Source organism: Apium graveolens, chromosome 11, assembly GCF_009905375.1.
Source record: "Apium graveolens cultivar Ventura chromosome 11, ASM990537v1, whole genome shotgun sequence".
In the NCBI taxonomy this organism is placed as follows: domain Eukaryota; kingdom Viridiplantae; phylum Streptophyta; class Magnoliopsida; order Apiales; family Apiaceae; genus Apium; species Apium graveolens.
Window position 1 is genome coordinate 60,671,475 of NC_133657.1, and position 14,264 is coordinate 60,685,738.

Consider the following 14,264-nt stretch of genomic DNA (forward strand, 5'->3'; position numbering starts at 1 on the left):
GCTTTCCTTTCTTTCCGAACCTCATCAATCCTTTCCAAGGGATACCTATAACATTACTAGGTCCCCTATTTCATACTCTTTATCCTTTCGTGTCAAATCAACATACTTATCATGTCCATCTTGGGCTACTACCAGCCGTCCTCTGATTAGATCTATCATATCCTTGGTCCTTTGGACTACTGCGGGTTCGAGCATCTTGCGCTCTACAACTTCATCCTAACATAAGGGAGATCGACATTGTCTTCCCTCAAGGATCTCATAAGGCGACATCTCGATAATGACATATGATCTATTGTCGTAAGATAACTCAATTCGAATTAAGTGATCATTCCAAATTCTTTCAAGTCTATTGCACAGACTCTCGTTATTGCTTTTAGCATTAGAGCTTCTGCTTCTCAATACCCATTCTTTTCGAGTTCGTAATCGCTACTACCTTCCGTTCCTAATATTATACTGGTTATACTTTTGCTCGTTAGCGTTCTATAACCTTTTAATAACCACGTCAACCTTAGTATCACGAATGTGTTCCCATTCCGCATACTACCACCACTTTATTACTCCTTTTTCAGTTGTTTCTATTTTCCAAAATTTGATCAATCAAATAGAAGTAAAGGAATTTGTTGAGAGATCACTATGATCATGAACACTTGTTATATCGCATAGTTAGTACAGAAGGTGGCCAGCCTTTAGTACTTGACAAGCAATTAAACAACATGTGGTATCCTACTAGGCTTCTATCACAAAGATAGATAGTCATTCGGCAATACCTCCCCTTCTGGAAGGGTTGTTCTTCTCAGCTTACACGAAATGAAAAGAAGAGAAAAGAACGAACTGAAGAGAATTGTATATATGAAAAAAAATATACTGCCACAAAATATCTGGCTTGGAACCTACCTCTGAACTATAGAGGTTTATCATAGAAGAACAAAACATATATGTATTTATATCAACATCAAGTATTATAGCATCGCATTTCACGTGCCTAAATATTTTCGCTATCCCGTCCATCATTCTATGGACCCATGCTCTTCCTCGAGCTTATACACAATTACCTTTGAAACTCCCTCGACATCGAAAATCGAATTTGGGATCTCATTCTATATATCACCGTTACTAGGATTCTATGCTCGCACCGCAACCTTCCTCGTATAATAATATGACTCTCTATTGATAAGAAAGAATAATAATTCACTAGGTAGATACTCTACTTAATTAGTCTATCAATGATAACTTATACACTACCACGACCCGATTAGTGGTACTCAATCTCAACACCCATTCCAATACAACTCTCACGGTTGTAATCAGCTCATTACTCGCAGAATCATTGCAGCCTTACTATGGTCCACCACTGACCTACTGTAGTCATTCATTTTCCATGAAGTCTTAATAGCTAACCATACGGAGTCCATACATCTCGTATCTAATTCTCCTAAGGAGTTAACATAACCACCAATCACAATTCATGAAGAACACTCCAAACTCTGACGTACTTTCATGACATGAAGTAGATAAAATTGCAGAAGAGTTTCAATCAAAGCAACGATAGCAGGTTAATACCATTCTTAATCATATGCCTTAAATAGAAGACTTAACTCAAATGTTCGTCTAGTCCTTTTTGAAATATGGTCCTGGCTTATCTCAAGATAGGACCTTCTAAGATAGATAGCCCGTTCATGGCGATTACACAAATTAAACCTTTACCAACTACTATTACGGTTGGGTATTGCACAGTCATCAGAAGGAATGTCAATCTTCCAAACCATAATACAACCTTCACAGTTTTAACCATCATCACTGTATTCTTTTGGCACAAGCGCCTATAATTATCCTCTTACCTTTAAAGTGTCGGCCACCTCTTTAGCCTTTCCTGATAGTAAAATTTCCTTACAGTCAATGTCATTTTAACCACCTCCAAATAAATTTTCTACCTTATTTCAATCACAGCTTATGTGAAAATGCTTTCCTTAAAATCTGATGAGTAAAAATAAAAAAAAATCACCATTTTTTTTCCATAAGTTATTGCCTCAGTCTTTAGAGGTTAATCACTGTCATGACTGACTCTCAATCATAATTAGAACATCTTTTATCTTAAGTCCTAATTGCCCTGAACAATTTCGACCATTACTGGTTCGATCCATACTTTCTCGTGGTTTAACACGTGCCCCACTTGGCAACATTATAATTATGTCATATTTCCTTTATCAACATTTTTATTCTTGAGAATTTTGAATATTTCCTTTCTCCTTGTAAAACCTCTAAGGTTATCCTTTAATCGTTCCTCCTGTATTCCCTATATACAGGGCATATCAAAATACCACTTACTAATACTAGAACCATTGTCTATATACTTCTGAAGAATTTCTCCACTGATCCTTAAAGGTTATTATTACCTTAATCCTTTCCAATTCATACTGTCAAAACTCATACTATCCCTATTAAGGGTGAAATTCCAACCTTTATGCATTCCTCGAGGATTCATTTTAAGTTACCGATGTTCTATCCTTAATTCCACCTTTAAAAGGTACATGCATCCTTCCATGGATAAATCAAGTCATATATCCCTGATAAGGGTATCTTATTCAATCATTCCCACCTCGATAGTATATGCCTAATTTCATAATAGCATCCTTATTCAAATTGAGGTCAATCCATATGGCCTCCAAAAGATAACAATGGTCATCCGCTTTTCTTTCCTGATTTGGTAATGATAACATGGATGTTTTGGAAGATATTGGTCATGTTCAACGTGAACTTCTTCTTAATAATTCCTTATTTACTTTTGTTGTTTATCTCAACAGTCACCTCAATGTTGGGATACCTCCCATACCTGGCGTCTCCCTTTCTGGGTATCGAGCCACCGGTCTTACATTTCACATTATTGAAGGTCACTTCCTTCATCCAATTTTTCCTGATTTCTTACTTTCTTGTCTCCTCAGTCTATCCGTGTCTCAATATTTATCCTTCGAACTATCTCAAGGTTTCCTCGAATCCTCCCAACTTAAAGGGGGTACAATATATGTATCTCTTATGCCTTCAACCATCAATTTTAACTCATGGTGGATCATCATCCTGACGATTACATACTTTTCTATTTCTATTGCTATGAGTCTTTAGGGTTTCCTCATACCCAACTCCCTTATCATTCCTCAAACTCTATTGCCTTTATATTCCTTTCCACTTCAGTTTCTTTTTATTTTCCTTTCTCTTATCATTATTTCACAAATCAATCACAATATAAGCATTGATTTCAAACATCCCGTCATTCTGGATTCGTGTCCTCAGAACGAATCTTGACAACTTTTACAACTTAGATTCATAATTTATCATACTTGTCTGCCTTTGTTCTGGCTCTAAAGCTTTTACACTATCTCCTTATCTTTGGGAATTACTTTCCCGAAAACAATTGACTGGACTTAAATCAGTTTATTCTAACCTCTGGCTCCGTGCCTTTCTTGGTCTTTCACCAACGGGTGGTCTCTCTCTTAGGAGGGTAAGTGACAAAACAGTCTTTTGTGGTTCGTCAATCATTTAGAGTCTCAAATGATTCATCTATTTCCTTTAGCCAGGCTCTTGCCTCGACTGGGTCAGCTTGTTCCTTGGAACTCTGAGAGCTTAGCGACTTAAAGGTCATGAAAGAATTTCCCACCGCACTGTCTCCTCAGGGTGGTGGTTGGGGATAATAGTCTAAGTTCTCTTTAGACAGGTCCATGAATTGCCGTATAGGGGTACCATCTCGGGTCTCCTTTCCTTACTCGACTTTTGATTCCTCAGTCTAAATATTTCTTCCTACTCCCCATAATTGGAGTCATCTTTTAATTTAAAATCTTCATTTTCCACTTTATTATATTCCGGGTTCTTTAAATTTTAATTGCAACCTCCCTGATTATTACGTTCCAGGTTTGCCCTTAATCTTTTTCCTTGTGGGGGCATATTACTTGGAAAATTTTGAGAATCTCCGGATATTTGTCTTACTTACTTTGCTTAAGTCTTCCCCTTCGTTTAGTCCTTGCACGATTGTAAATCATGAATTCTTAAGTTCGATAAACTTCATGACACTCTCTTAAGTGTTAATAGAGCAATTAACAATGTGATTTATCACAAACAAACTGACCTGAACTGAAATTAATGAATATATACATAACCATTTGTTCGAGGGTACAACAACTGAACATATTACAGAGGGTTACATCATTTGAACTTATCGCTCCTATCCCAAAAGTACTACCGTAGATAGTCATCTCATCATTAAAACTAATCATTCATCACTTAGGCTAATCCTCCAAAAGCGGTGCTACATGAAACCCTTGTTTGATTGCTCTGGCTCTACACACTACCATGGATTAAGAGATGCGAGCACGCACGACATCCCTAACCTGCTCCATCACAGAGGTGATGAGGTCTAAGATAGTCGCAAGTAGAGCCGGATCGACCTGACCCTCAAGATGGCCTCTAGCTGTAACACGGGTGGTAGCCTCAATCCTTTCCATGCTATACGCTAATCCTGCCGGAAGTATCCCACCCTCAATCCTTGGTGCAGTAAGTCGATCCAACAGATCACTCCTAACATTACGGGCCTCAGACAGGCCACCCAAAGTCATATAATAATTGGCGATAAGAGAAGCCTGAGTGGTAGCATCTAGCAGTCCATGGGGTGCGGGTGGTGCAGACCCAGGAGATCCAAAGGGATAACCAAGCACGGTATCAGGTGACAATGGTTCAGGGGATAAAGGTGGCATTTCCTCAGTATGTGCTGGGCTCTGTACAGGGGATGGGTCAGGAATTGGTGGAACCTCATGGATGTCTACAGGAGCCTCTGAAAGAGGGTCTGATACTGGTATAATTGGGGTCATGGAAGGCCCCACTCCTTCTGCCCTCATTAACCTTTGTGCCCTTGGTAACTCTTCATCCTCTAGGGCCACCCTCGCGGCCATTCTTGCTCTGGTAGTCGCCCTGACTATGGTCATCAGTTCCTCAGCGGTCCTCTCTTCATTCTCATCAGGATCCTCTATGAGATCCTCCTCAGCCACAATCCTTTCCGGAATAACATCCTCAACCGCAACATTCTCTATCTGAACCTCATCCGATCCCTCATTAGGGTACTCCATCGGATTCACAATTTGATCTCCAACTTGTAATAAAACATCCTCATGTTGATGCTCCTGAACCTCAAGGTTCGGTGCTCCGCTGCCCTATACGAGAACGAACTACGTTACTATCACGATACTTATAAGGGTTCCCGTAAGGGTTTTAACTGTCAGTACTACGTTAGGTAGTCCGACTATGAACTTGGCAAGAGTTCTTTTTATCTTAGTGAACTTATTATCTTAACGTCCCATCATCTCTGAGGTTTATAACGCTTGGCTCTGATACCATTTCTGTAACACCCCCAAATCCGGGGTCGGGGATCCGGGTTGTCACGAGTTCCATTTCCCTTAACAACACCCAATCTTAATAAATAATCAACTACTCTGTACTGTGACCCCACAATAAACACACACACCACAAGTTATAGTCTCAGAGATGAATATCCAAAAATAATCACAAGTCGTTTTATTCCACAATTATATGCCAATACACCTTAAACAGGTTTCTGAATAAATTTACATTTCTTTGCCATTATTACAATTCATAAATATACATAATCTGATACATCAAAAGTTGAAAGCCTAGCCTATTGGTAGTTCCTACCTCAGCTATGGCGGCATCCGTGCTTCTAGAAAACTGCGGAACGTCTCCTAACCTCTTGCGAATCGGGAGCTTGGTCCGGTTCATCTTGTCTATCTGATGTTGTGTGATGAAAGAAGAAAGCAAGGGTGAGCAGCAAGCCCACCAAAATAATATGTATAATGATTAACAATATATGAGCCTTCTCATAGTACTCATGAAAGTCTTGGTCAAAAGAAATGAACCAAGTTGATATCTTAATGCGATGAAGTCGCAAAATATTCAGTATATATATATATATACATATATACTTTTCAAAATATTGGAAGTCCTCTTCCATGCATAATATACACAAAGTCCCAGTGTATAACTGTATAAAAAAAATATCGTTGCAAGGTGATCTCATATATCTAACCTTGTCTCAACGTTTTTCTGAAAATCTTTGTCATTCATAAGACAATTATTAATTAGATATAAGTTTAAAAGATGAGGTTACCAAATACCCCAATATACTTATATCTTTCCCAATACTACTTGAACTACCACCGTTCAAGTTATAATCAGTTTCAAAAGTTCATCACATAGATGAGACTATAAGACAAGATTTGAATAGATTAAATCTTTAAAATATTATCAAAATAAAATGAAGTTACGAGATACTTCATTTGATGTAAACATAATTTTTAAAACTTGACCCTGCCAACACTCAACAATCGCCCAACCGTAGCCTTTCTATCGAAGTGCTCTGGGTAGTGTTGCAGAAATTATCCAATTGGATGATGAACTCATTACGAGAGTTTGCCGCGCCAGGAAGACCACTTACGATGATCAGTCGTAGTAGTGCAACCCCACCATTTTCTACATGTAGAGGAGAACCTGTCGGATTTACTTGTCAACCGAACACTGAACTCCTAAGGAATGGACCGCCTTAGCGGAACTTCCAGGCCATTTGGGCCAATATAATAAGGCTGGGCCGGCGCTACTCGACCACTTACGCCACTCCTAGTTCAGATGAAATCCATGACTCTGAAACGTAAAGCTCGTTTCCCCCTTTCCCCAAGTAGAAACTTGTTGATACGGCTCCACCAAGAAGTCGTACCTAGTTGGAAAGGAAAACTCACCGATATTTCCCAGGCGATGCCTGTTAATGGATTAACTTGTTCCAAGAATTTTACTTCCCGAATATTGGGTAAGTAATCAAAAACTCTTTTACCAAGACAGCAACCTTGTTGCGAATATAAAACACACCACCGAGCCGGATCCCCCAGGTTTTGAGCGAGTATTTAAATCCCCTTTTTAAAAGGAAGATCTTAAATATAAAAATAGTTTTGGGATCCGCTCTAACTTTTGAAAATCATTTTAAAGACTCGAAAACACTTTAAAGAGTGTTTGGAGTAAAACTGATTTAATGAAGTAAATCGGTCCCCAGAATATTTAGAAAATGTCCGAATATTATTATTTAAATAATATTCCCATAAAAAATAATCTTTATAAAATAATTGAAGTAGAAGTATTAAAACTTATACTTGAAATGAATAGCAAATAATCAAAGATATACTTATACGAAAGTAATATCTTTATTTGAATAATCAAAAATAAGTTTGATTATCGACACCTTATTCTTTAATAAAATAAAGAATATATCTCAGCAAATAATCGGAGTCATAGATCCTCAAATGAATATTCAAATAATATTCAATAAATGAAATAAGCTGAGTCATAATACCTCGAATGAATATTATATAATATTCATTAAATAAAATAAAGGAGTCATACATCCTCAATTGAATGTCCAAGTAATATCCAATAAATAATGTAAAGGAGTCATACGCCTTCGAATAATATTCGAAATAATATTCAATAATAAAATAAAGTTAAAGTTATCGAATAAACCTTATTCGATTAATAGTTTTAAAAACTATATCCATATATATATATAAATAAATAAATATATATATATATAATATACTCGGGAACATCGACTCCCGGTTTAGAAATATGTTCACCTTTTATCCCCTATACTAAGGGTATACGCAACTACTTGCTTATTTCTAGCATAGGTATTATGCAACTATAAGCATTGAAATCAACAGATAGATAACCAGATTACGAAACAGACATGCATATATACCATATTAGCATGCTCCAATATATCGCAAAATTTGCTAATAACAATCATGCAATATCACAAGATAATGCATATACATATATTTACATCACAGCAACAGTATAACGGGTAGAAAACTTGCCTGAGCGACTGGGGGTTACGAATGGCTCGGGACGACTCTGGTAACCTATAAGCAACAAGTAAGTTGGAATTAAACCAAAGTCACTTGTAAATCTATACTTTAACTAACTTAGACTCTAACGCTCGTTTTGCGCTCACTGATTCGCTTAAGTCACTCGGGTACCCTCGGCTCCACCATTTTTAATAATTTAACCTTTACGAGTTTTAAGGCGATTCCTTCGCGAGTGTCTTACCAACTGCCTAACACACTTACCATAAATGTTTCATACTTCAATTAGTCCTTTTTGGTCTTTAACCTATGTTTCAAAGTAAGGCGAGGGGAAATGTTTCGTTCGCGAAACGCCGTTACTTGAAACGGTCGTTTCTCCTAAACCGTGCATCGGAATCGAACGAACTACATATCAAAACGAAGCTCGTAACATGAGCTATCTAAACATGGCAGTGGTCATAATCTAGCAGGGGGTTCTCGGGTCCTAATGCTATGCACAAAAACAGTCCAAAGAAAATCGGACGTTACGACGGCTATGTTTACGCGATTACCAATATTTATACCACTCCAATTCTTTACCAATTCACTACAAACCACCCAACCATCATCAATACATCAAACACAACTTATATCAAGGCAAAGTCAGTCCATAATCTCAAGGTTTTCCAACTTATTCAACCGCAAACATGATCTACTAACCATAACTTAAGATTCATTAACCATTAACCAAGATTCATATCCAAAATCACCACAAATCCAACCAAGCTATCTAACATACATGGATCTTGCTATACATACATGGATATTTCTATATATACATTAATCCATCCATAAACTCATCAAAACTCAAAGTTCAAACTATAAGTTAAAGGTGAAAGTTGTTTATACCTCCTTGAAGCTTCCTAACACAACCCAAGAGCTTTGAATGCCTAAAAGAGCCTTGATCCTTGCTTGTATAACCTTAATCTTTCATAAAAATTCAAGAAAACTAAAGTTATTTCTTGAAGGTTACTATTCACCATCTTCTTCCTTGATTTATAGAAAAAGATTGGCTTGGAATTAGAAGCTTAAACTTATAGGACGTATGTAACTATCCATGGGGAAGCTTAGATAATTACCTTGCTAAATAGTAAGTGGTGGAGCTTGGATCTTCAAATTTTAAGAAATGGGCCGAGAGCTAGCTTGGGAAGAAAGAGATTTTTATGTTTTGTTTGATGAAAATGAAATGATTTGCTTGGTTGGTTGATTTTTGTGTTGTTTTTGGTTAATGACTTAATTAACCTTGATTTTGTGTGGTTATAATTCAACCACACTTCCTTCCCTTCTATGTCATGCTTGTGTCACCTTGCACATGTCATCCTCCCTTCCTTGTCCTCTTCTCATTGGTTGGGTGACATCACTTCCTCTAATTCCTTTGCTTAACTTCCTAATTGTTTGCCTAATGACCGCTGATCTGTTATACGGTTCGCTTAACTTTCATTTTCGTTTATCGTTTGAGGGATCATACCCGGGATCTTATTACTTAGGTTCCCTTAACCTTTCTCAATATATTATATTCCTTTTATGATCCTCTCCTATAATCCTTTAATTTCAATCCTTTTTATCCTGTTACCTTATACTCAATTCTCTCCGTATCTTGTGGATTTCCGGGAAAAATCAAAGTGTTCGGAATTGGATTCTGACGATCTTTACATACACTTATATACCACATAGAGTACTAATAATATCCCATAAGATCAATAACAGAACCCCTACATAGCGTGGCATGAAAAGTTTTCTCGTTCAGCAAAAACACTATTCATAAGGGTTTCAAAATTTCTCAAAAATTGGGGTTATTACAAAAATTTTAAGAGATTTCTTTAATTGAAGTAAGAGATTTGGGAAATATGAAAATAAAAAATCAATACAATCAAATTAGCAAACTGATCATAAAGTACTAAAAATATTAAAAAGTTACATAGATCAAGGTAAACGTCTTGGGGAACATATATCAAATCATTAAAATATTACAGACTACCGCTATATTTTAATAATGCTATAAAAAATTGACATAATGCTAATAATCAAATCCAAACCTAAAGTTAGTGACTAAAAAAAATATGAAGCTAACATTAGTGAGTAAAAGAAAAAAATTATAGTTGAATGGTAAATTTCTAAAGACAAGTTAAGTTGAGTGACGAAAAAATTCATTTTCCCAATTTCAAATTATCTTAGTCACTGATAAAAAAACAATAAACGATAGCATCCAACCATCCACTATAAGCTACAACATTTCTACATAAATGCTTATTATATATATTTATTTATATTATAAGGGACAATAATATTTTATATTTTTTTATTATAAAAGGTACAATAATATATATTATATAATAATTATTATTATTATAATAATAATAATAATAATATTAATAATAATAATAATATGCGGTGCGGTGCAGTTTGAACCACGAGAGCAAAGTCCCAAATCGCAAACCGCACTGCACCGTGCGGTTTGACAAAAAAGCAAACCATGACCGCACCACGAAAAGTTTAAACCACGTAGAGCGGTGCAGGGCGATGCAGGGAGGGCGGTTTGATGAACACCCCTATTAAATTATAATATAAAGAAGATGGAGAAAAAAACCACTCCAACAATATCCTAATGATTCCTTAAATCACTAAGATCCACTAAGATCCTGTTCACATTCCTTATTTTTAGCTAATCTCCCTCGTCTTCTAACTCTTATTTTATAATATAGATTAGAAAAAAGCCCTTTCTCTTTTCTCACTTTTTGAAATAGTCATATATTTTAATGATAAAAATTTATATAAGGAATGAATATACGGAATGTTGTTGGAGATGAGAATAGATATTGATGTCTTAAATTATTATGATTCAATATTTTATACTAAATTTAGTAAACGAACTAAAAAACTGTTGGAGATGTTCTAAATATCAAACTTCAATATTCCAATAAAATGTAAAGTATATTTTTCAAAAAAATTACTAGAACAGAAAAATAATAAAATATTGTTACAAACACGGCAAAATGCAAACTCTAAACAGCTTTCCAATTTTCAAACTCCACAACATTAAGAAAAAATATATATAAATTATAGAAAAATAACGATGTAAATATATTAATGTGATATGATTAAAATAGTTTCTTTACAAATTTATAATGTAAAAAAAATCAGAGAACGAAAATAAAATAAATTTTAACACATAAATTATATCAAAATTTATCAAGGTCAAATATAAAGATATAATAATAACTAAATATATAAGTGCAAAAAGTATAATTCTTTGAAAAATACATTATTTATGAAAAATAATTTATTTAGGAATCAAATTATCATATTAAAATTTAGTTGAATAAAAATAAATGTTAAAAAAATCATATTACGAAATGATAACCATACCGTAGATCGCACGGGTATAAAACTGACATAAGTATAAACTTCTACTCAGTGAGTTTAATTTATGATAAGATTAAATAGTATAAAAATTACGCGGTTAGTTTTATTTTTACCTTCAAAAAAATAATACTCTAATTTTTTGTTAAATATGTTTTGGGCTAGAATCGAACCTGGAAATTTTGTAAGATAATACTGTATGCTTAATTTATTATGCCGTTGGCGAGACTCGAACTTGAAAATTTTAGTAAAATAATACTATATGCTTAATTAAATATGTTGTTGCCGAGAATCGGACCTGAAACTTTTGGTAAGAGAATACTAGATATTTAATTTAATATGTTGTTGGCAGGAATCAAACTTGAAAATTTTGATAAAATAATACTATATGCTTAATTTATTATGTCATTGGTGAGAATGGAATTTGAAAATTTTGGTCATATGTGTTTTAAGTATTTTAATTTAATGATTCAAATAATTTAATTGAGAAGATTTGAAAGTCGTGATTAAGAGATAATCAAAAACAGGAATTAAGCGACTACAAATTATACCTCTATTCAGTTATTATAGTTTAAAATAAATTTATATAATAGTTCTCTACGGAACTAGATGAAGGTGAGTTCTCCCCATATTGGATATTTGTTTTTTGGAATAATGCGCGCATAACATTTTCTTGTAAAGGTATGTATATATATAATTTTGTTAAAATATTTGAATAAAAATATAAAGTGATTGTCAAAGCGTATCGAGGAAGTCTCTCAAATCTTGCTGAGGAAGACTTGCACAGCTTTTTAAGAAAGAAACTTAATTAGGAAGACTTATAAAGTTTATCGAGGATGATTTACAAAACTTACCAACGAAGTTTTGTAATACTTAATGAAGAAGATTTGAATAGCTTACTTAGTAAGACTTGTAAACCAACTACTATAAATAGCTCATTTAGCTAATGAAATGATATACAACTTTCTCTTTATATCATATATACTCCTATAGTTCCTCTACATTAAACATAACTAATATTTTAAGTCATGGTTTATAACACGTTATCAGCACGAGTCTCTGCCAATTGAAGCTTGATTCTCGAAAGAGGTACGACTTATTCTGCCCACGAGTCTCCATCAACTAAAACTATTTCATAAAAGAGGTACGATTTCTTTTACTCATTTTATTCTAATTATTGTTACATATTTATTTATGTTACTGATTGAAATCTATAAAGATGGTTATGCCATCAAATAATACTATAAAGATGGCTCTGCCGTCAAGTAATACTACTATAAAGATGGCATGGCCGTCAAGTAATAATCAAAAGTTTTCTGGCCGGCTATGTCATCGTAACTTTTGTATAAAGTTATTATTTCAACTTGCCTGTTTAAATATTATGTGACATATTATATCTTATTTAAAATCTATTCAGAATGGCGAATCTTGCAAAATTAGAGTGTGTTGCCATGGATGTTTCGGGAAATAATTATTTGTCATGGGTCCTTGATGCGGAATTACACCTTAGTGATAATTGCCTAAATGATACTATTGACCCAGAAAAAATCCCAACTGTTGAACAAAATACAAAAAGCAATTATCTTTCTTAGGCATCACATTGATGAAGATCTAAAATCTGAATACCTCACTATCAAAAATCCACTCACCCTTTGGAATAATCTCAAGGATAGATTTGATCACCAGAAACTTGTTCACTTGCCATCTGCCCGATATGACTGAATTAATTTGAGGTTACAGGATTTCAAATTTGTAGCTGAATATAATTCTGCTCTTTTCAAGATAAGCTCAAAATTAATTTTATGTGGTGAAAATATTGCTGATTTTGAAATGATTGAAAGACCCTCTCAACCTTTCACCCCAACACTATGATCCTGGCTCAACAATATAGGGAGCGGAATTTTCATAAATATGGCGAGCTGATATCTCTCCTTCTTGTGGCTGAAAAGAATAATGAGTTGCTACTGAAAATTCATCAGATACGCCCCACAGGCTCTGCCCAGTTACCTAAAGTACATAACACTTCATTCCTGAAGAATGAATGTGGGAAAGGGCATAGAGGAGAACAGGGTTATGGACGAAACCGTGGACGTGGAAATTTACGTGGTCGGTTTCGCAATCAATATCATTCTAGCCACCTGAAATGGCAACGTGATGGTTACAACTCTGTCCACCAGAAATGGCAACGTGAAGTGCCAAATAAAAGAAAGGTACCCCAAGAAGGAGAGAACCGAGGCATCTGTCATAGGTGCATATCTGAGGGGCACTGGCAACGTACTTGTCGCACACCCAAACATCTTGTCGACCTCTACGAGTCATCCAAAAGGAATAATGGAAAGAGAGTAGAAACCAACTTTGCTAATTATAATCTAGTTAATGAACCAATCAATAAGGCCTCAAAAGAAATAGAAATTAGTGATAATCTTTATTATGGTATAGACGACTAGACTTCATATGGATTGTCTTGCTTTACTTATTTCCTTTGTGTTTTACTTATTTCCATTATGTACTCATTTTATGTACTTATTTCATGTTGTTGTTCTATGTACTCGGTGTGTTTTTAATAAAGATGTTTTTCATTTATATATGTATAAGGATGGAAGATATGTGCATTGTTGACTGCGCAACCACACACACTATTTTATAGAGTCAGAAATACTTCTCACAGTTGACTAAAACAAACTCACATGTCTGGACGGTATCGGGTACATCAAATATAATAGAAGGTTTTAGGAAATCTAGTTTTCTTCTACCAAATAAGACACACATACACATACAAGAGGCTCTATACTCTAGCAAGTCAACTAGAAACCTACTGAGTTTTAAAGATATCGGTCTTAATGGGTTTCACGTTGAAACTACTAATGAGAATGAAAAAGAATACCTTCTCATCACCTCAAACACCATTGATAATAAAAGGGTCTTAGAAAAATTCCACTCGATTTCTTCAGGATTATATGT

The 14,264-nt window shown here is 34.9% G+C and overlaps 1 protein-coding gene across 1 annotated transcript; it reads left to right on the forward strand.

Moving 5' to 3' along the window:
• Positions 1-13,171: 13,171 nt before the first annotated feature.
• Positions 13,172-13,750, forward strand: LOC141695534 (uncharacterized). The gene has a single exon (XM_074499773.1). The coding sequence runs from the start codon at positions 13,172-13,174 to the stop codon at positions 13,748-13,750; it is 579 nt and encodes a 192-aa protein (XP_074355874.1).
• Positions 13,751-14,264: the final 514 nt, after the last annotated feature.

Coding starts and splice junctions, on each gene's coding strand:
- LOC141695534 (XM_074499773.1), top strand. CDS start 13,172: ATGATCCTGGCTCAACAATATAGGGAGCGGAATTTTCATAAATATGGC.